The sequence below is a fragment of the Ipomoea nil genome, unplaced genomic scaffold, assembly GCF_001879475.1.
Source record: "Ipomoea nil cultivar Tokyo-kokei standard unplaced genomic scaffold, Asagao_1.1 scaffold0019, whole genome shotgun sequence".
Lineage (NCBI taxonomy): Eukaryota > Viridiplantae > Streptophyta > Magnoliopsida > Solanales > Convolvulaceae > Ipomoea > Ipomoea nil.
The window spans coordinates 73,791-95,364 of record NW_017616447.1 but is presented as its reverse complement, the minus strand read 5'-3'; the positions used below and the strand labels follow the sequence as shown (position 1 = coordinate 95,364).

At 49.5% G+C, this 21,574-nt stretch overlaps 2 protein-coding genes and 1 long non-coding RNA gene across 3 annotated transcripts; 1 reads left to right on the top strand and 2 right to left on the bottom strand.

The window, feature by feature from the left end:
* Nucleotides 1-853: 853 nt before the first annotated feature.
* Nucleotides 854-3,463, bottom strand: LOC109174190. The gene is made up of 4 exons (XR_002053030.1): nt 3,167-3,463; nt 1,565-1,681; nt 1,349-1,452; nt 854-1,277 (listed from the first exon to the last, which is right to left on the bottom strand). It is a non-coding gene; the product is annotated as an uncharacterized LOC109174190 (long non-coding RNA).
* A 4,468-nt stretch (nt 3,464-7,931) lies between these two features.
* LOC109172516 lies at nt 7,932-8,910 on the top strand. Its single transcript, XM_019322037.1, has 2 exons — nt 7,932-8,129; nt 8,203-8,910. Exons 1-2 carry the CDS (start codon nt 8,010-8,012, stop codon nt 8,833-8,835), a joined length of 753 nt encoding a protein of 250 aa, XP_019177582.1. The 5' UTR covers nt 7,932-8,009; the 3' UTR covers nt 8,836-8,910.
* A 4,461-nt stretch (nt 8,911-13,371) lies between these two features.
* LOC109158509 lies at nt 13,372-15,825 on the bottom strand. Its single transcript, XM_019306689.1, has one exon. It carries the CDS (start codon nt 15,823-15,825, stop codon nt 13,372-13,374), a length of 2,454 nt encoding a protein of 817 aa, XP_019162234.1.
* Nucleotides 15,826-21,574: the final 5,749 nt, after the last annotated feature.

Sequence of the window (21,574 nt, the reverse complement as noted above, 5' to 3'; positions counted from 1 at the left end):
GGTCAGTATTAGTGCGTCGTGCAGCTGCAAGTTGTTTGGGTGGTGGTATGAGCATTGATCCAGCAAATGGTAATAGTGTTGCCATTGCGGCTTTCTGCGGTGTGCAACCTCCGGCATCCATAACCATCAAAGCGTCAGGTCAAGCCAAAAACAAAGGAATTGCGAGGCGAATTAAAAGCCAACGGGAGTTAGCCATTCAGAGAAGCATCAAGGCCGGTTGAAAGTTCGGGGTGTGCGGCGAGTACACCCGTCATAACGCTCGTAGTTGTCCTTTGAAGTGATTAATGCATGAGCCGGGTCCCTTCTTAGTTATGGCGGTTTGCAATGAACTTCTATAATTTATATATTTCTGTCTGTTATTTCTTGTCCCTTCATTTAGTTTTAGAGGTTGTTATTAAGATTTCCCAAAGTAGTGCATCAGAGTAGCTTATACATGTGTTATATCTTTTCTTCCAACAGCTGTTGCAATGGCCATGTGTGCGTTCTTTCTGTTGCAAGGGAAGTGTGTCATTTGTCTTTAATGTTTGCTGTAGTTCTCTTCCCATTAATGTGTGGTGCATTATCCTTAACAAGATGTGCTTGTTTGTTTTTTTTTTTTTTTTTTTAAATTGCTTTTAAAAAAATGCATGCGCATTGGAGTAAGTTCCTTGCTTTTTGGCTTGATGGTTCTATTGCTTTGTTAATGTTACTGAATACAGTGAAGTGGCAGTGAGTTCAGGGGTTTGGTAGCAAGGGAGCTCTACATTTCCACCTTTATCTTTATTTATTATTATTATTTTTTTGGTATAATTAATGGGACGCCAGTTTGTGCACCACCAGCTTTATCTTAAATTTTTTTTGGTATAAAACTACCCCTAAGTTATAATGCCCCATGTGTACTGCACACCAGTCCCTCCAATTACCAATCTTTTCCACCCATGTGTACTGAGGTGGATGTGGTGCTCGTTTAAGTAGTTGTGCAGTCCTTTCACGGTCATACTCCCCCGCTCGTGTGTGAATACTTTGCATGCTGGCATTCACCGAGCAAGATGTTGTGCATGAATCGCCTTCTCATGTTTTCATTCACCAAGGGATCCCCCGTCTCAAGACCACATTCCCAGCTGGTGGCCTCCTGGCCAACAAAAGACTCCATGTGTCTCATCGCATACACCCCCCGAGTCACCGTTTGTAGCGGTGTCACTCCATGCCAACCGCATCCTATTTTGTTGCATGTTCCTTAAGCAGAGTGCCCCGACACTGTATTGTTTGCTATCCAGGTACGCGGCCATAAGGTCTATCTGCAATCCAACATTAGGAAATGAGTATAAACAAATAGTGGCGTGCAGTGTGGAGTGTGCGTGGTGCTTACCAATTCCTCGGGTGCTCCCCTATGCATTTCTGTGTTCATGTTCGTCGTCAATGATGAAGAACTTGGAATGCTTAAAACTAATGCACATCACATAGAAGCGTGGCCTATGCAATATGGGGAAGACATACCGCAAGAAACAAGTCAGAGCGGTTATATTAGGGTGCTTTTATGCCGTGCCCCTTAGATTCCCTAATATAAAATTGGGTCATGGCTTACCATGTCTGATGTGGCCGTCCCCAAGTGGTCGGTGATCTGGAATTCAGCATCAAGACGTTGTTTAAACCACGATAACCTCGCATCCCGACTGGCTGAGATACCCACTACCGTCCCAATCTGCAATTCAGGAAGTTATTAGCTAACATTGCAACCATAATGCACCACCCATAAAAGTGAAGAGGAACTGGCCGGTCCTAAAAAATGCATAGCTACAGTACACAGATATGGGTTAACCGCACATAGTACTAGTGAAGGGTAATGCACAAAGACTCATCTAGTATTATATAATTCTCTTCAATGGTTAATGTAACTACACTCAGCAATGCGGGGGTATATCTATCACATGATATGAAGGTAGCATGTTAGTAGTGCAGTGCAGTGCAATGTAGCAATGCAGTGCAAAACTTAATTGTGCATTCTTAACCGTGAACGTGGTTATGTGCAAACTTGTAATGCATCGCAACAAACGATTTCACTTTTGTTTACATGTGTATAGGTTTAATTAGTTTCAGTAATTGCGCACGCATGAGTGTAGTACAATTTGAATACTAAATTAATTGCCTTCAATCATGCTATCATAATTTTCTTATAAAACTAAGTACAGATAACAGATTAGTTCACTTTCCCTGTTTCACATTCCACTTATAATCTTTCCCATTAAAATCCCATTTCAAGGTGGTGGTCCATACTTGCCCTTTTTTCCTCCTTTCCTGTTTTTGATTACTATGGGGACTTTAGCACCTATCACTATTAGTGAAGTTTTTAATCACGTTGTTTGGTATAGAACTCTTTAACAAAGAGAGCACAAACAAAATGTTCTAACCATCACTCCCCACCGCTGTCCAACCAATGGTCATTATAATAAACTGATTTTATCAACACTATGTAACGCCAAAACAAAATGTTAAAATGCAAAAATGTTAACATACGGGCCAACAAAATGCTAACTTAAACAAAACAGCCACCATTGCTTTTATTTTATTACTCAACTTCCTAAACTTACGGCAATGGAGTAATATTCATTTGCCAAGTGCACTGATTTATGACACCTTAGGGACAGGGATGCAATTCAATTTCCAGTTGTAAACAAATATCTAAATGTCTATTTGTAGTCCAGTTCCATTAAATCCATATTATTGGTTTATAATAAAACCATACCACTAAAAATTGCATACAAGTTTTAAGCCTTCATCAATCAACACTAAAATCACTGTTGAGTAAGAATGGAACACAGTAGCCGACCATTTGGAAAACACTAGTTTGAGCTCCTGGTTTTCTCAAAATTAATCAAAGGTGAGAAACTTTTATGACACATTTGCGAACTCAGGCTTGCTAAGAGCCAGTTTAATGATTGATGATGTGTGCTGTAGTTTTCGAAATCTAGCTTATAATGGACGAATATAGCAGCGATGAGGAATAAAACCATAGGTGTGAGTAACACCAGTAGCCAACCATCTGGAATTCCAAACTCCAGCTTTCCCCCCCTATGCGACCTACCCCACCAGACCTAAAACCCCTGTTAAACCCAATCAATCACCGAATGCACGACAAGGAAGCCTCCATGACTACAATAGAAAATAACAATTTCAAAACTGCACTAACCTCGCACACCCCACCGGTGCGCCGCCGACGCCGTGCAGATACCCTGGAAGCAATCACGACCACAGCTCGATCGAAAACGGCCCGATTAGTCGAGGCCGGAGAATGACGGCCGACCCGGCGTCTGAACGACCGAGATACCTCAGCTACTCTGCGCGCAGCACCCGAGGGCGGAGTCGACGACGAGAATGAATGCCCGACCTGCCCCTCCACGAAAGGCGACTACCACCTGACCGAGCCATTGACTACCGCCTCCTTCCGGCGAGAACGAGTTTGACAGTGCTGAGCGGTGGATACCAAAAATCGCAGCTCCTTCCGGCGAGAACGAGAGATGGACTGTGATGAACGGTGGAAATAAAAAACAAAAAACGCGACCCCTAGCCACGCCGAACATATTACCATCGGGAATTACTAAACCGCCCTTACTCAATGCACCACACACGATGACACAAACCGTAGTAAATGTAACGGGGTGCAGCAAGACAGCATACACACTAAATCATGGCCATCGATCAAGTAAAATGCACAGCCACATGTTACCTGAACTTTTTCATAACAACAACAACAACAATAATAATAATAATAATAATAATAATAATAATAATAATAATAATAATAATAATAATAATAATAATAATAATAATAATAATCTTAACTATAATAAAATTATATGGTTTGAAAAGTAATTAATGTTATTGATGGTTTTTGGGTTTTCGGGCCCAAGGAGGTCCAACACAACCTAAAGCTGGAGGAAACACCTTTCACAAAAAGCCTTGATTTTAGTGAAAATAGGTTGCTCAATAATACTCTCTATTCCCTCTCCGGGTTCCTGAATCTGTCCTTTACAAGTGGTGGAGGAGCCCTTTTATAGTGGCCCCTCCTTGACTGACTTAAAGGCCCATGATGGCCGACTTAAAGGCTATAATCAGTATGCCGAGCCGTTGGGCGACGTTACAAGCTCGGCCAACGGCTCTCTCTAGCTAGTAACTGGCGGGCCGCGTCTAGCTCTTTAATGCTTCAACGGCTCCTTGCCTTGACTGCTTCAACGGCTCCTTGCCTTGACTGCTTCAACGGCTCTCTGAGCCGAGTCTCCCCCTGGGCTGGGCCTAGACCGACCCCTTGTCTTTGGGTGGCGCTCGGATTGGGCTGTCCTTTGCAGCTCAAGACTGGGCCTTCTTCTTTGGGCCTGGGCCGAGTCCTGGACTCGGCCCAGGCATTCTTTGAGCCGGCTTTTGTCAGCCCATCTTTTCCTCTTTGATCTTTTCTCTCTGGGCCCCCATTTCTTGGGCCGGGGTTCTCACCCCATCAACTAGTCCCTCACTTTTCCATACCCGGCCCACCAGCCTGGGTTTGGAAAAGTAGTAACCGTCTCCTGCCCACCGAATCCATGCCTTGAATGACTCAAGATTGACCCGGATTGTGCGCCATCTCCCGGATCTCACGGGACCGTTTTGATCTCGTCGACTTGTCCGGGCACCTATAAATGGCCTTGGTCGCTCTTCAACCAATTCATCAACTCTTCATGGGTCGCTCACCGTTGAGAGGGAAGCGCATCGATTTTGGGTCGCCCTGGCGTCCCTTGCCTACAAAAAGGACTCGGCCCGAGAGGGAGCCCAAAAAGAAGGCTCCTCGTCCGACCCTGCAAAGATCTCCGGCTGGCGCTGCCTCCGTTGTGCATCCTCCGACTCCTGTCCGACACGAAGTCGTTCCGACTTCTCGCCCTTCTCCCCCTCCGGGGACTGCTCGAGTAACTTCTCCTGGTGGGACCGTTGTCAATGTACCTATCCCGGACCAGCTCTCTTTCCGCATGACTTTCTCTATTCCTCTGGACGACCTGGGTGGTCCGATCACAGGGCTGATGAACGAAGAGGACTTCGCCCGCTATCAGGAAATGTACCCGGACGACGATGAGCTGGTCGTGCCACCACTCATGCCGGCCTTTTGGGACTCGGTTTGCCCGTCCCCTCCTGGACCATCGGGAGGGTTTTCTGGGAGTGACTTCTCTTCGCCGGGTGAATGATCTTGAGGTCGGCTGGGTATTTAGGAGGGGTAGTTTTAGGAGCATTTGCTTTATCCTGTAATAAGCTCCTTGTAACCTGCACCTCTTTTATAAATAATAAATAAATAAGCTCCCTCGGGGCCTTGTCTCTTTTCCCACTTTTGTATGATTCCAGTACTTGTCCGTCTTAGGGGTCGAGGAGTCGGCCATGATGCCGAGTCCTCCCTTCATTCGACACCTGTAACATTTTATTTCCTAGGCGAGCCAGGCTTTTTCAGCTTGGCGTGCGAATCTCACTTTTCCCGAGCTAATTGGATGGGATTAATCTCTGACAGAGATTCGCGCTACCCATCTAATCCGGCTCAGTTATGTCAGTTACGATTCCCTCCGTGATTTGTGCCTCGGTTGTTGCTCTCTCGAGGCCCTATATAAGGGCTCCTAGTAGCTCCGTTTTTCCTCACCATTTCTCACTTCACACTTCAAGCCATGAGTTTCAGGGACGGTGATCGTCGTTGGTCCATCCGTAAGAATGAACATGAGCGCCTGGAGGAGCTCCGGCGAAGGAGGGAGGCCAACGGAGGGCACCTGACGGGCGACTCCACTTCCGACCCAATTGTGGTGCCTCCGGACATGCTCGACTTAATGATCGTGGAGCCGGAAGAAGGCGAGATGGAGCCCATGGTGGACGACCCGGAGCCAGAGGGGGATCTAGACTTGGAGGCTCCTCCTCTCTTTGGCGTGGCCATGTCACCGAGTGCCCTGGCGAGGCCCCTGCAGATGGTCTTTGATGGGAAGCCTGCTGTGTACCTGGACGAACTGCCCGAGCCCGAGCCCGAGCCGAATCCGTTGCCTTTCCGCCCCCACTACTACTTGGAGGGCCTGCAGCCGGTGCGCCCCGCGGAGGAGGAGGAAGATAAGCCCTAGGCCCCTCTTGTCTGTGTAATGTTTGTGGCCGAGTTCTTGGCCTGCCTTGTACCCCTGTTTCCATGAAATAAAATCACGTCTTTTCCTTTTGGTTCTCTGTTTTATGTGTTTCTTTAGCCGACTCCTGGTTGCCATGACCGACTTGTGGGCTCCGCCCGACTTGGGTAAGGGGCTCGGCCAATCCGTTTGGCCGACCCTATGACCTGAGGCTCATCCGAGTATCTCTCGCTCGGCCGGACCCGGCTAGGTGCCTTCTGGACACTTCTAGCATGGTTCTTGGTGGGCCCTCAAAGCCTTGTTCTTTGATGGGTCTTTGACCCGGCGGGCCGGGTTACCGTCACTTCAGCCTCGACCTAGGGTAGACGCGCCGCTTGCAGGCTAACCCTAGGTCTGAACCGTCGCCCCGCCTATCGAGGCATTAATTGCGGCGTCACTTCGGTGTCCCGTCGCCTCCAATTCCTCTATTGGGGAGGCGCCGCGTGGCAGCCACTTGAGCTTCCTCCTCTTCTTTAAAAAGCTTTTCCCTTCTCCCTTCTTCTTCAGCTCTCCAAGTCTCTCTGCATCTTCCAACCTCAAACGAAAATCTGTAAGTGATGTCTTCTTCTTCTCATTCTTCCTCTTCCCGCCGTTTGTCCTTTGACAACCCGGCGGGGACCTCGCCATCGTCTTCTTCTTCTTCTTCTGCCGTTGTTCGCCGTCTGGAAATGCCGGCGGGCTTCCAGGCGGTTTCTTCTTCCTCATTCTTAACCCCCTCTTCTTCCGGGGCGGCCACTCCGATGAGCCCAGCCCCGTTATCCACGGTGGCGGCTTTGCCGGACGGTGCTGAACGGCCGCGAGGCAAGTTCGACTCGGTCGTCCGGCCGGCCCATCTTCCGTCAACCGCCACAACAGCGGATCTGGATATGGCTCGCTTCCTTCTTGGCCCTTCGGCCTTGGTCGTCGCAGCGGAGGGCCGGCCCATTTACGACCCGCCGGAGGGTTTCTTGGGTATTCATTTGCACTCGGTTGCATTCGGCTTCCGAGTGCCCCCACACCCATTTCTTTCTCTCCTCTTCCGGCACTATAACTTGGTCCCTGGCCAGTTAGTGCCCAATTCTCACCGACTTCTTACCAGCTTCATCAGTCTCTGCCATTGGTGGCAGTGCGAGCCGAATTTGGACCTGTTCCGGTACCTCTTCACCGTGAACAAGGTTGGCTCCCACTCGCCTGGCTTTATCCAGGTTGCTGCTCGTCCGAAGCGGCAGCTTTTTGAGGGGTTGTCCGACTCCATTAAAGAGTGGAAGCCCCTGTATTTCTTCGTCCGACCTCTCTCTTCTTCCTTCACCTTCCCGACCCTGTGGCCGGCGACTCTCTTCAAGCCCTGCTCTCGGCGGGCCGTTTTTACGGAAGATGCTGTCCAAGGCGGCGACTTCTTGAAGAGCCTGGGGCCGTACTCGGTTAAGTACTGGTCTCGGGTCCGGGCCATGGCCAAGCATGGCCTCCTGCCGGAGGGAGCCGCCACCATAGGTAGCGTCTTTTTTAATTTTCTTCTCGACTCGCTTCTTATCCCGTGCGGAAATACTTACAAGTGCATGGGTTCTCCTTGCATGTCCATACGACTCCGATTCGTCTAGCTCAGACGAGGCCGCCGCACCGACTCCGGACATGACTGATAGGGTGGAGAAAATGAGGCGTCGCCTGACGCAACGCTCTACCGGCGCTGCCGCCGCGTCTTCGTCGCAGCCCTTGCCGTCGCCTCGGCCGACTCCTCCCCCTCACAATGTGGTCGACCTCACGCCCTCGCCTGTGGTGTCGCCAAGTCGACTGCCGCCACCTCCTCCTTCCGAGAGTCCACGCTCCAAGCGGCCTGCAGAGCATACGGAGGGGCCAACCCCGAAAAGGATTAGGCTGTGCCACGAGGTGGATGAAGGCGCTCAGATCTGGATGGGCAACTCGTCCATCCGCGGGTGGTGTAAGGACGTCCTTCTGCCAAAGGATGTGGAGTCAACTAAGGGCCTCGCCGACGGGTTTATCATCGAGGCCTTGCTCCGGCAGTCGTATCGCGTAAGTGCTGTTTACTCGGCCTTTTCTTTCCTTTACTCTCCCCTTTTTCTTCGACTGATAGTTTAATATGCAGGACCTTACGCTCCAAATGGAACTGGGCAATCGGTTCCTGGGCTTCAGGAACGACATGCGGGCTTTGACCGATAAGCTGCACCAGACGGAGGAGGCTCTCCGGGAAGAGCAGGCGAAGCAGCTTAGGATGGTGGAGGTGCACAACGCCGAGCTACTGAGGGTGACCCGCCAGTGGGAGGATGAGAGGGATAAGGCGGCCACGATCGCCGTGACCTCCGTCGAAGACTACAAGAAGTCGGCGGCCTTTGAGGCGGACGTGCAGGCGGCGGTGGAAGCCCGGAGCAAGGAGGTGGCCAAGGCATGGTTGGCGACTCCGGAAGGTGACGACTTCCTCCTGGACTTGGGCGAGCGGGACTACCGTCTGGGCTTCCGCGAGGCGCAGACAGAGATCTATACCACTCTGCTGGCCCGCGACTCCTCGTTCACTCCCGAGGGCTGGGGTCTCAAGCCTGTGCTGGATGCTGAAGGGCCAGCTGCACTCACCGCCCCGGCGACTCTTCCTGTGGCGACGCCTCCAGCTCTAACCGAGTCCTCTCCTCAGGCGGAGGACCCTTCTTCTGTTCCCCCAACTGGACAATCGGTAGGGGCGCAAGTTGAAGGGGTCGCCGTCGACACCCCCTCCCCCATAGCCTAGGGTCTCCTTAGAATAGACCCTCTTTTGTAAGGGCTGGCCTCCTTATCGGCCTTATTTTAATGAAAGTGTTTTCCTTCTTCTTTTCTTGCAATCGTGTCTCGGAGCTCTTCTTTTCATATTTCGCTTTCTTCTAATGCTTCGAGCCCGGCTAGCCTTTATTCTTTCTCGCCGAGTCCCTCAGACGAGGCGACTCTTCACGCGGTTACTTTCTTGAAAACGACTAAGGGCTTGGACCCTTGTCCCCTGGCTTCTTCTCGCCGAGTCCCTCAATCGAGGCGACTTCTTCCTATTTTCTCTTGGAAACGACTAAGGGTTTGGACCCTTGTTTCCCAGCTTTCTCTCGCCGAGTCCCTCAGTCGAGGCGACCCTTTTAGGCCTTTCCTGTTCTCAGAAACGGTTCAGGGCCGGTGCCCCGGCGTTTCTATATATACTGGCCGAGTCCCTCATTCGAGGCGACTCCTTTTGGCTTTTTCGCGGAAACGTCTAAGGGTCTGGGCCCTTGTTTCCTAACTTTCTCTCGCCGAGTCCCTCAGTCGAGGCGACCCTTTAGGCTTTTTCTGTTCTCAGAAACGGTTCAGGGTCGGTGCCCCGGCGTTTCTATATATACTGGCCGAGTCCCTCAGTCGAGGCGACTCCTTTTGGCTTTTTCACGGAAACGTCTAAGGGTCTGGGCCCTTGTTTCCTAACTTTCTCTCGCCGAGTCCCTCAGTCGAGGCGACCCTTTAGGCTTTTTCTGTTCTCCGAAACGGTTCAGGGTCGGTGCCCCGGCGTTTCTATATATACTGGCCGAGTCCCTCAGTCGAGGCGACTCCTTTTGGCTTTTTCGCGGAAACGTCTAAGGGTCTGGGCCCTTGTTTCCTAACTTTCTCTCGCCGAGTCCCTCAGTCGAGGCGACCCTTTAGGCTTTTTCTGTTCTCAGAAACGGTTCAGGGTCGGTGCCCCGGCGTTTCTATATATACTGGCCGAGTCCCTCAGTCGAGGCGACTCCTTTTGGCTTTTTCGCGGAAACGTCTAAGGGTCTGGGCCCTTGTTTCCTAACTTTCTCTCGCCGAGTCCCTCAGTCGAGGCGACCCTTTAGGCTTTTTCTGTTCTCAGAAACGGTTCAGGGTCGGTGCCCCGGCGTTTCTATATATACTGGCCGAGTCCCTCAGTCGAGGCGACTCCTTTTGGCTTTTTCGCGGAAACGTCTAAGGGTCTGGGCCCTTGTTTCCTAACTTTCTCTCGCCGAGTCCCTCAGTCGAGGCGACCCTTTAGGCTTATTCTGTTCTCATAAACGGTTCAGGGTCGGTGCCCCGGCGTTTCTATATATACTGGCCGAGTCCCTGGGACGATTGGCTGTAACCCATGCACTTTATTTAGATTTCTTGGAATCCTCGGGCTCATACATGATCTATCATTGGCTACTGATAGAACCTTTTCAAATGAGTAGCATTCCATATGCGATCTATGAGCCTCCCTTCCATAGTCTCCAATTTGTAAGTTCCGTCCTGGACTATAGCTGCAATGCGGTACGGCCCTTCCCACTTGACCGCGAGCTTGCCTCCCTCGGTGGGCTGGCTGGCTTGTCGATCTCGTAATACTAGATCGCCAACCTGGAAGGTTCTCGGGCGAGTTCGGCGATCGCGATACCTCTTCACCGCCTGCTGGTACTCAACCATTCGGGCACCTGCGGCTTCCCTTCTTTCTTCTAGGAAATTTTTCTCAATCTGCAGGCTCTCTTCATTTGCCGCGTCCGAATAGGTGCGAACTCGGTAGGTGGGCTCGACCACTTCGACTGGGACCTTGGCCTCGAAGCCGTAAGCGAGCGAGAACGGACTCTCTCCCGTCGCTCGCCGTTGGGTAGTGCGATAGGCCCATAGGACTCGGTCAAGTTCGTCCGCCCAGTTTCCTTGGATATCTTCGAGCTTCTTCCGGATTCCGTCGACCAATGTTCGATTTACATTTTTGACCTGCCCATTTGCTTGGGGGTAGGCTACCGACACCTTGGTATGCTTGATACCGTGTCGGCGACAGAAATCGGCGAATGCCTGGCAGTCAAACTGTCGCCCATTATCGCTGACGATGTGTTCGGGCAGACCGATGCGACAGATCACCCTTTTCCACAGGAAGCGGCGACACTGGTACTCGGTGATGGTAGCTAGAGGTTCTGCCTCGACCCATTTGGTGAAGTAGTCGATGACTACGACGCAAAACTTCAATCCTCCCGGGGCAACGGGTAATGGTCCCAGCAGGTCTACTCCCCACTTGGCGAAAGGAATAGCAGTGGTGACCGGTGTGTAGAAGGTGGCTGGCCGGGTGTCTTTCCTGGCGAATGCCTGGCAAACTCTGCATTTAGACATTCGTTCAATACAATCTCGCATCATGGTCGGCCAATAATACCCTTGCACGACCAACTTTCGGGCGAGCGTGTGAGCCCCCTGATGCGCGGCACAAATGCCTCTGTGCGCTTCATCCATCACCTTCTCGGCCTCGGGCTTAAGCAAGCATTTCAGCAAGGGCCCTCCAAACGACTGTTTGTACAGATGTCCGTCGATGATTCGGAAGGAGGGTGCTTTTCGTCGAACCCTCGCAGCGACGGCTGGGTCAGTTGGCAACTTGCCCGTTTCCTTAAACCGCCGGATATCTTCGATCCAAAACATCTCGGGGTTTTTCTCTCGGTCCCACTCTTCGACGTTCACTTGCTGGATCGCCAGCGGTGCCTCTTCGATACTTGGCCTACTCAGTTCCTCCTTCTGACAAATCTTTATTAAGTGATCCGGCACCCCCTCCAGGGCGATTTTGGACAAGATGTCAGCCTCTACATTGTCCGCCCGGGATATGTATTCTATCTCGTAGGCTTCAAGCCCTCTCAACATCTTGGTGGCACATTCTTTATATAACGCCATTCTCGCGTTCTTAGCTTCGCATGTCCCCGAGATCTGCCCGACCACTAGCCGGGAGTCGGTTTTGATTCGCAGCCGCTCGACCCCTAGATCTTTGGCGAGACGGAGGCCGTTCAATACTGCTTCGTATTCGGCCTCGTTATTTGATGCGGAGAATTGATACCTCAGGGCGTAATATAGCCGAAATCCCTCCGGAGAGATAAGCATGACACCGCCTCCGCAGTGCTGTCGACTTGATGCTCCGTCTGCGTGCATCTCCCACCACTCGCCCGGATGGCTTTCCGAGGCGCGTTCCTTCTCCTCTTCGCCCGCGGTACACTCGACCAGAAAGTCGGCCAAAGCCTGACCTTTGATGGAGGGCCTGGGTTGGTACTCGATCCCGTACTTGGTCAGCTCGACGGCCCATTTTACCAATCGGCCGGAGGACAGGGGGTTCCGCAGCACGCTCCCGAGTGGTTGATCCGTCAGGACACGAACGGTATGTATGGGCTTGGAAGTACGGTGCTAACTTACGCACGGTGACAACCAAGGCATACACGATCTTCTCCAAGGTGGTGTACCGTGTCTCGGCAGCTTTCAGCGAGCGACTTACATAGTAAACCGGGTGCTGGACTCGGTCCTCTTCTCGGACTAGCACAGAACTTACTGCCTTGGCCGAGGCGGCCAGGTACAAGAGTAAGGGCTCGCCCTCCTGGGGGGTGGATAGTACTGGGGGAGTCGACAGATATTGCTTTAATTCTTCGAACGACTGCTGGCATTCGGCAGTCCAGGCGAATCCCTCCTTCTTCTTCATGGCTTCGAAGAAGGGTACGGTCTTGTCCGCTGATTTGCTAAGGAAACGGCTAAGAGCCGCCAATCGTCCCGTCAAGCGTTGCAAGTCCTTGACGGTAGTAGGAGGCTGCATGTCAAGGATAGCTTGTACCTTTTCCGGGTTAGGCTCGATGCCTCGCTTGGTGACCATGTAACCCAAGAACTTACCACCTTGGACGGCGAATGCGCACTTCTTGGGGTTTAGCCGGAGGTTGTATTTTATCATTACCTTAAAGCAGTCGGCTAGGTCTTCCGCATGCTTGTCCTCCTCTCGACTCTTGACGAGCATGTCGTCAACATACGCAGCCATCGACTTTCCCAATAGGTGGTGGAACAGTCGAGCAACCATTCGAGTGTACGTGGCTCCAGCATTTTTCAGTCCGAATGGCATGACTCGATAGCAGTAAACTCGGTCCGGAGTCAAGAAAGCGGTCTTTTCTTCATCCGCCGAATGCATGAATATTTGATGATATCCTCGGAAGGCATCCATGAAACTGAGAAGCGCTGACCCAGCCGTTTCGTCGACTAGCTGGTCGATTCGAGGCAGAGGAAACGGGTCTTTAGGGCAGGCTTTGTTAAGATCAGTGTAATCGACACACATCCGCCACGCCGGGGGCTTGGGTACAAGGACCACGTTGGCCAACCATTCCGGGTACTTGACCTCTCGGACGTGTCCGGCCGCTAACAATGTGCTTACCTCTCTCTTTACGAACTCCCTCCGGTCGTTCGCCAAATACCGTTTCTTCTGTATGACCGGCCGATGCTCAGGGTCCACGGCGAGCCGGTGTGATATGATTGATCGATCCACGCCGGGCATGTCTTCGGGGCCCCAGGCGAAAACCAATCAGTGCTCCTGGAGCACTCTCACGATTTCTCCTTTCAATTTCTCCGGAAGGCCGACTCCAATTCTTACCCGCCTGCTTGGCTGTGCCGGGTCAATCTCGACCTCCTCTAACTCGACGGGCGGCTCTGGGCGGGGTATCGCAGCTCTCTTAGGGGGCCTCTCAGTGATCTCATGGACCTGCATCCCCCGCTTGCCCATTCCTCTACAGGCTTGCAGATAGCAGTCGCGGGCGACCTTACGGTCACAACGCACTGTTCCTATTCCGTTTGGCGTTCGGAACTTTAGGCATAGATGTTCGATGGAGATTAAAGCTCCGAGGTCTTCCAGACCCAGGCGGCCGAGTATGGCATTGTGCGAGCAGGCTAGATCGACCACGATGAACTTCATGCTCAACTTCTGGACATCGGGATAACTGCCGATCTCCACAGGAAGAGTGATGGACCCTTCCGCTTCCACTGAGTCGCCAGTGAAGCCGGCGAGAGGGGTGTTCACGGGTCTGAGCTGTTCTCGGGTCAGCCCCATCTTAGTAAAGGTTTCCAGGTACAGTACGTTGACACTGCTCCCGGTGTCAACCAAAATCCGACGGACAACCACACCGTTGATATCCATGGCGATGACCAACGCGTCCCGGTGTGGGGTTTCCCCGGCTGGCAAGTCTTTATCCGTGAACACGATGGGCTCCCTACATGTCTTTTTGGAGTTCTCCTCTCGGCCATAGACCGTTCCGACATATAGTTGCCGAGCCCAGGCCTTCTGGGTATTTGCAGAATCGCCGCCTTTCGGGCCGCCGACTATCATGTTAATGACTGGCTTTTGACGCCACTGGGCCTCATCTTCCTCGGAAACCGGCTGCTTGCCCCGGCTATTTTCTGCGTCGGCGGAAGGCCCCTCGTCTCCTCGACCGGTTGACCTTCGCTTCCATTGGTTAGGAGGCGGAGTCCCTTGCTGGATAATCCCCTCCATGATCTTCTTTAAGTAGTAGCACTCTTCGGTGCTGTGAGTGTAAGATTTATGATATCGACAATATTTAGGGGTCTTACCAGTATCCTCACCCGCTGCACGATCGTCAATCGGCGGAGGTGGAGGCGGGGCGACTGCTTGTACCTCATGAACCGGCCGCTCTGGAGCCGGGCGATAAGTGTGGACGACGGGACGGTCGTACGGTCGCCTAGCCTCAGGTCGCCGAGCCACGTCCGGGGGTCTTTCTCTCGTCTCGGCCTTCGTCCTTTTTCCACCAGCAGATCCGCCGACCTCTCGTTGTCGTTTGTGCTTTATGGCTTGTTCTGTGTTGGCTCGCTTATTGGCCATCTGAATAGCGTCGGCGTAAGTCGCCGGGCGGTTGTCCCTCAAGTCCCGGTATAGCTGTCCTGACCGCAAGGATTCGATGAAGAAGGTGAGTGCTGTTTGATCCTCCACTTCCTCTATCGACTGTATCTCCTTTTGCCAGCGAGCCAAATAAACCTTTAAGGACTCGCCCTCATCCTGATGGATGTCGCCCAAATGAGTCAAGTCTTTCTGCGGCTTGATGTTAGCGGCATAGTGGCTCATGAAGCGGTCTGCTAGCTCTTCGAAGCTGTGAATCGACCCCGGGGGTTGTCCTACGAGCCACCTCTGCGCGGCCCCTTTTAACGTGGGCAGGAAGGCGCGGCACATGACCGGGTCCCGTACCCCCAGAACTTGCATTTTGGCTTGGTAGCTCAGTAGATGCTCCCGCGGGTCGCCCGATCCGTCGAATGTGGCTTGTTCCGGGAACTTGAAGTCGCCCGGTATTTTGAAGGCCATGATCTCGGAGGAGAAAGGTAGCGAGGTCAGCAGCGCTCGCCCGGGGGCCTTGGCTCTCCCTTCTACCTGCTCTTTCAAATTTCTTACCTCTTGTGCCAGGTTTGCCATTTCAACCCTCTCTTGGGTGTGGTTGCCTGTCGACTCTGCGCTTTCACCGACCTCTGACTCGGCGGGTTGATCATGGTCTCGGGTGGGCTGCTCCACGCGGCGAGCCGCCGTCCGACCTTTCCCCGTACGGTTGCGCTCACGTGCGCTCTGCCGACCGTGTGTCTCTACCGGAGCGCGGAGGGGTTCTCTTCGTCCCAGCCGTTCTCTCGCCGACCGCCGTTCGACGCCGGGGCCAAGCCGGGAATGAACGGAGTGGACGGGCTGACTCACCGCTCGGCGAGTTGATTGCTGATTGTTCGGCCTTCGCGGCGGCGGGGGGTCTTGTCGTGGTACCCGAGTAGTGGATTGCTCCCGTATTCCCCGGCTTGCTTCGGCGAAGGCACGTCCAATTGCGTGTAGCTGATCCGGGGTGAGCGGAACCGCAGTCAGCTGTGGATTTATCTGAGGTGTCGGCGGCGGTGTTGCATCATCTTCCCTGCTTCGGGTGCTTCTCTGATTCAACTGATCTCTTAGGTCGACTCCTAGCCCGTTACGTTGGCTCGATTGGTCTTGGCCTCCCGTCATGGTAAAATCTTTCGATTGCTTACGACTAAGACTCTTCCAGATGATTTTTCCGACTAGCTTTGCCTAGAAAGCACGCGACTCTTTGTTTCGCTCCCCACAGACGGCGCCAGTGATGGTTTTTGGGTTTTCGGGCCCAAGGAGGTCCAACACAACCTAAAGCTGGAGGAAACACCTTTCACAAAAAGCCTTGATTTTAGTGAAAATAGGTTGCTCAATAATACTCTCTATTCCCTCTCCGGGTTCCTGAATCTGTCCTTTACAAGTGGTGGAGGAGCCCTTTTATAGTGGCCCCTCCTTGACTGACTTAAAGGCCCATGATGGCCGACTTAAAGGCTATAATCAGTATGCCGAGCCGTTGGGCGACGCTACAAGCTCGGCCAACGGCTCTCTCTAGCTAGTAACTGGCGGGCCGCGTCCAGCTCTTTAATGCTTCAACGGCTCCTTGCCTTGACTGCTTCAACGGCTCCTTACCTTGACTGCTTCAACGGCTCTCTGAGCCGAGTCTCCCCCTGGGCTGGGCCTAGACCGACCCCTTGTCTTTGGGTGGCGCTAGGATTGGGCTGTCCTTTGCAGCTCAAGACTGGGCCTTCTTCTTTGGGCCTGGGCCGAGTCCTGGACTCGGCCCAGGCATTCTTCGAGCCGGCTTTTGGCAGCCCATCTTTTCCTCTTTGATCTTTTCTCTCTGGGCCCCCATTTCTTGGGCCGGGGTTCTCACCCCATCAGTTATAATTAATGTCACAACATCCTTTATTATTAAAAAAAAAAAGCACAACATTTAAAAAATAAAATAGCTATATATTATATAATCATATAAAAAATGTGTTCAATTAAAGTTTAAATTTACTCATACAAAAATTTGAAATTTGCTTTTCAAATGTAATTATCTTAGTTATTATTTCTATTTTGAAAATTATAATATAGATGAAATACAATTAAGAATAAATCAATGTAATTATGTAAATTCTCTCTATAAGTTTATTTGAATATGCACATAATTAGAGATTATATTAACCAACTCAATAGGGTAGCTTAAGTGGTAAATGAGCTCTTTTCAATCGTTATGCACTGGACCCGTGTCCAGCTCGCATGCTGGACACGGGCAACAGCGCCTAACGGCACTGTTATCTTTCTTCTTCATTTTTTCTTTTTTTTTTTTTTTTTAAATTTCAGACTGTTTCGTTATAGGAGTATATGTTCATAATTTTATTATTATATGTTAATAATTATACATTCATAACTCCATAACTGTACATTCATAACTCTATAATTGTACATTCATAACTCCATAATTGTACATGCATAACTCTATAACTGTACATTCATAACTCCATAACTGTACATTCATAACTCCATAATTGTACATTCATAATTTTCGAAGCTCTATGTTCACAATTTTAGAGCTCTATGTTCATAATTTTATCACTATATGTTCATAATTGTAAGTTCATAATGTCAGAGCTATTTGTTCATAATTCGATCAATAATTGTACATTCATAACTCTATAACTGTACATTCATAACTCCATAACTGTACATTCATAACTCCATAACTGTACATTCATAACTCCATAACTGTACATTCATAATCTTCGAAGCTCTATATTCACTATTTTAAAGCTCCATGGTCATAATTTTATCACTATAAATGTTCATAATTGTAAGTTCATAATGTTAGAACTTTGTGTTCATAATTGCATAACTGTACATTCATAACAGCATAACTGTACATTCATAACGGCATAACTGTACATTCATAATCCAAAAAAAAATAACGCCGTTAACGGCAAAACATACGCGATTTTTTTTTAACTAAATGACGCGTTTTTTTTTTAAACGACGTCGTTTTGGGCTCGTGTCCACAATTCATTGTGGACACGGGTCCAGGGCATAATTTGCCCGCTCTTTTTGTGGGGGAGTATTTCGGGATAACCTGGGTAGGTTCAATTCCCACAAGTGACGATTCCCTTTGGGCTAGCTTCTATGCCTCGATAAAGACCCGGACCACAATGTGTGGTTTACACCAAAAAAAAATATAAAAGAGATTATATTAACCATACAAAATTTTAATTGTAATTTGTATTCTATAAAAATAAGGGAAAATGGTCAAATAGGCCCTCGAACTTTAGCTTAAAAGTCAATTAGGCCCCTAAACTTTTTAAAGGTGCAATTACACCCATCAACAATTCATTTAAGTACAACGAAGCCCAAAAACAAATTAATGGCCTGCTATCACAAGTCATTAGGGTTTAGGTCACCATCCAGCGAATTTTCTGACCAAAAAAAAAAAAAGTGACCGGCGAAATTTTTGACAAAAGAAGTGACTGGCGAAATTTTCGGCGAATCTGGGTCGGTTGCTGGTCACCTTTTTTTTTTGTCGTTAACAATATCCAGTCGCTTCGTCCTCCTCCTCCGATATTTGAAGATGGCTCTTCGAACAACGAGAATGGGAAGCCAAAGCTACATTGTTTCGTTCGTTCCAACATGGGCCGGCGAGGTTTCTTAGGTTTTAGGTTTAATGTTCTCATTTCTTTAGTCAAACATAGTCTTGGATGAGAAAAAAGGTCAAAATACCCATAGATTACACGACCTCTTGATGGAAATACTAACGGTGGGACTAAAAGTTGAACACATTCAATAATAGTGGTTATAAAGTGGCAAAAAAAATTAAAGTGAGCTAAAATTGAAAACGCCCCTATAACAGTAGGACCAAAAATGGAATTTCACTCTAATAATAACAACAATAATAACAACAAGAGTTAATAACCAAAATGGTCCCTCGACTATGCCATAATTACCAATTTAATCCTTGACTATTATTCTTACTCAATTAAGTCAGCAACTATACAATATTTACCTAGTTTAGTCCTATGTTGATATATCTGTTAGTGGACTGTCAATAACGAGGGTAAAACTGTCAATTTACCACTTTCATCTATCTCCTTCCTCACACCACTTTCTTCTATTTCCTTCTGATGGCCAGCCGGGTCACCGACAGATCAGCTAAGATAAGAGATGCTTAAATTCCTCCTCAAGCTTGGAAATAGCTTTGGGAAGTAAAGTATTTGAATGGCTGAGCACTCCATCACTACTCTTAAAGCTTTTGTTGTTGCTGAAAAATTTAACATAATTACTTCTTAACTGTTCGATAGCCTTAAGATAGCTTTCCAGATCTTCATGTGGCCCTAAGCTCTGAACGTTAAGATTTACGTACGACGGCGAGGAAGAGGATCCTAGAAACAGACGAAGAAACTGAACGCCGCTGAAATCCAACGATGTTGAGCGTACCTGAATACTATACGAGACGAGGAGAAACTAAAATCCAACAAACGATATGAACGTATGTACCTGAATACGGCACCCACGTACCGTCGCGTTTGATCGATCTTCTTCAATTCTGATCTGCCTGGCGTACCTTCATGCGCTATCGAACAAGAATCAAGAGTGCAGCTTTGATGAAGTCGGACTCGCTCCGACGAGAGGAAGGGTTCTTGTATTCCTTGAGAGGCCACCCTAAGTTCCTAACTATCATTCACTTCTGCTCCACCGACACCAAAGGCGCAGCCCGGTGACCATCTCCGTTCCAGGCCAGACTCTGGTGTTGATGAAGAAGCGAATGAAGTTAAGCCATGGGTGGACTCTCAAGAAAACAAGAGTACCCTTCCTCTCGTCGGTCCAAGTGTGCGAATCAGAGTTCTTTAAAGCTGGCACTCTCCAATCTTAACGAGAACACATTTCATAATTCAACGCAGATCGATAGTGGTGTGAGGGGAAGATGGAAGAAAGTGATAAAATGACAGTTTTACCCTCATTATTGATAGTCCACTAACAGACTAATTAACAAAGGACTAAATTAGGTAAATTTTGTATAGTTGATGACTTAATTGGGTAAGAATAGTAGTCGAGGACTAAATTGGTAATTACAGCATAGTCGAGGGACTATTTTGCTTATTAACTCTAACAACAAGAGTTAATTACCAAAATGGTCCCTTGACTATTGCGAAATTACCAATTTGATCCTCGACTATATTTTTTAGGCTAAAGTGTCATCCGGCACCATGAACCATTCTCGATTATATGCCACACCATGATCTTTAATAAGTGATATTTTATGCCATAAACCAAATTTTTTTTTCCACCTAACATTTTTTGTAGGTTATCTGGTATTCTTGATGAGATGGCCCGGTAATAAGCTGATGTGGCCTTATTTTTCAGTCCATGTAAGCATTTTTTTTTAAAACGCCGCCATTGAATAAACATGTTCTGAGCATCTCTCCTTACATAATCATCGCGGAGGAGACGTCTGGAACTGCTCCGATTGGCAACCGAGGAGACGCTCTGACTTGCGGCTTGACGGTGAGAATGAAGACTTCCTCGAGGAAAGCCGCCGTGCCCCGGTGATCAACTGTAACACCCCAGATTTTTAAGACTTTTCAAAGCTTATAATAAGGGTAGAATCTTATTAAATCCCAGAATATAATACAAGTGTTCGGGGTGCTATGCCACACCTGGGCTAGAGAACCCAGGTGCACAGGCTAACTAACTAATATCCTCAAAAGCATAAATGTATAAACATGGCACGCAGGCCGAAAGGGAAACTATCTATTACTACACTCCGAGTTCTAGCGCGCTCCAGTGACTTAATCTTCTGTGCCTGAAAGCCAAATATAACTGTTCAGCGAGAGATGCTGGTAACCCACTCCAACGCGTTGAAATACAATACATATAGAGATATATATAGATATACGAAAACCATTTTGAGCATGAAGATATATCCTACAAACTCTAGCTTTAAAACCGGGAATGACTCGACAGATAAGGCCAGACACAAGCAACAGTTATAACAAGCATATGCAGTTCACAACAGATAAGGCAGATAAGGCAAAGCATAAACAATAATCATAACCCGACATAAGCAATCCCCAACATAAATCCCATAGACACATCCCCCAAGACACTCATAATCACAGCTCATCCATATCACAACACATAGCACACTTTGTTGGCGCCACAGGACCAATCGCATGCCCATACATGAGGGTCAGCGCATATAGCTCTGACACGGCCCCGCAGCACCCTGCCCCGTATCGCAACACGGAGGGGTCGATCGCAACCGACCGATGAACCGCAACTCATCATAGTGTTTGATCGCAACCAAACAGTGGACCGCAGCCCAAGAGAATGTCATCTGACTGCAGCCAGGAAAGAGGACGAACCGTAGCTCGTATAGAAACGTTTGATCGCAACCAAACGGTGGACCGCAGCCCAAGAGTATCAATCTGACCGCAGCCAGCTTCTGAACCGCAGCTCAGGATAACCAATCCGATCGCAACCGAATTGGGGTAGCACACACACATAACACATAGCAAGCACATGCAACCCACATTACACATTAGGAAGGGGGAGAAAGCGTATAACAAAACCTATGTGTGATCCATCACATACTAAGAATAGTCCTAAGGGGTTCATACTCCTTCCACCTAGGTCAACGGGATACCAATTAAACTAGCATGCGATATAATAGACTCATAAACCTACGAACGGTACCCGAAATATCAAACTAGACATAGGCACGATAAACGGAGTCCGTTGGGACACCACGGGGGACGGGGAACATCAAACGGGGAAGCCGGAGTCCCAAGGTGGACGAATTTCCAGCGGGTAGCCGGTGTGTGGGGGGCCACCCGCCGGCTGCCCGCCGGAATTACTGTTCCGGGCAGCGGGTCGCCGGCGGGCAGCTGCCCGCCCGCCG

Coding starts and splice junctions, on each gene's coding strand:
- LOC109158509 (XM_019306689.1), bottom strand. CDS start 15,825: ATGACGGGAGGCCAAGACCAATCGAGCCAACGTAACGGGCTAGGAGTC.
- LOC109172516 (XM_019322037.1), top strand. CDS start 8,010: ATGGGCAACTCGTCCATCCGCGGGTGGTGTAAGGACGTCCTTCTGCCA. Junction 8,130..8,202: donor TGCTCCGGCAGTCGTATCGC/GTAAGTGCTGTT, acceptor TTTAATATGCAG/GACCTTACGCTCCAAATGGA.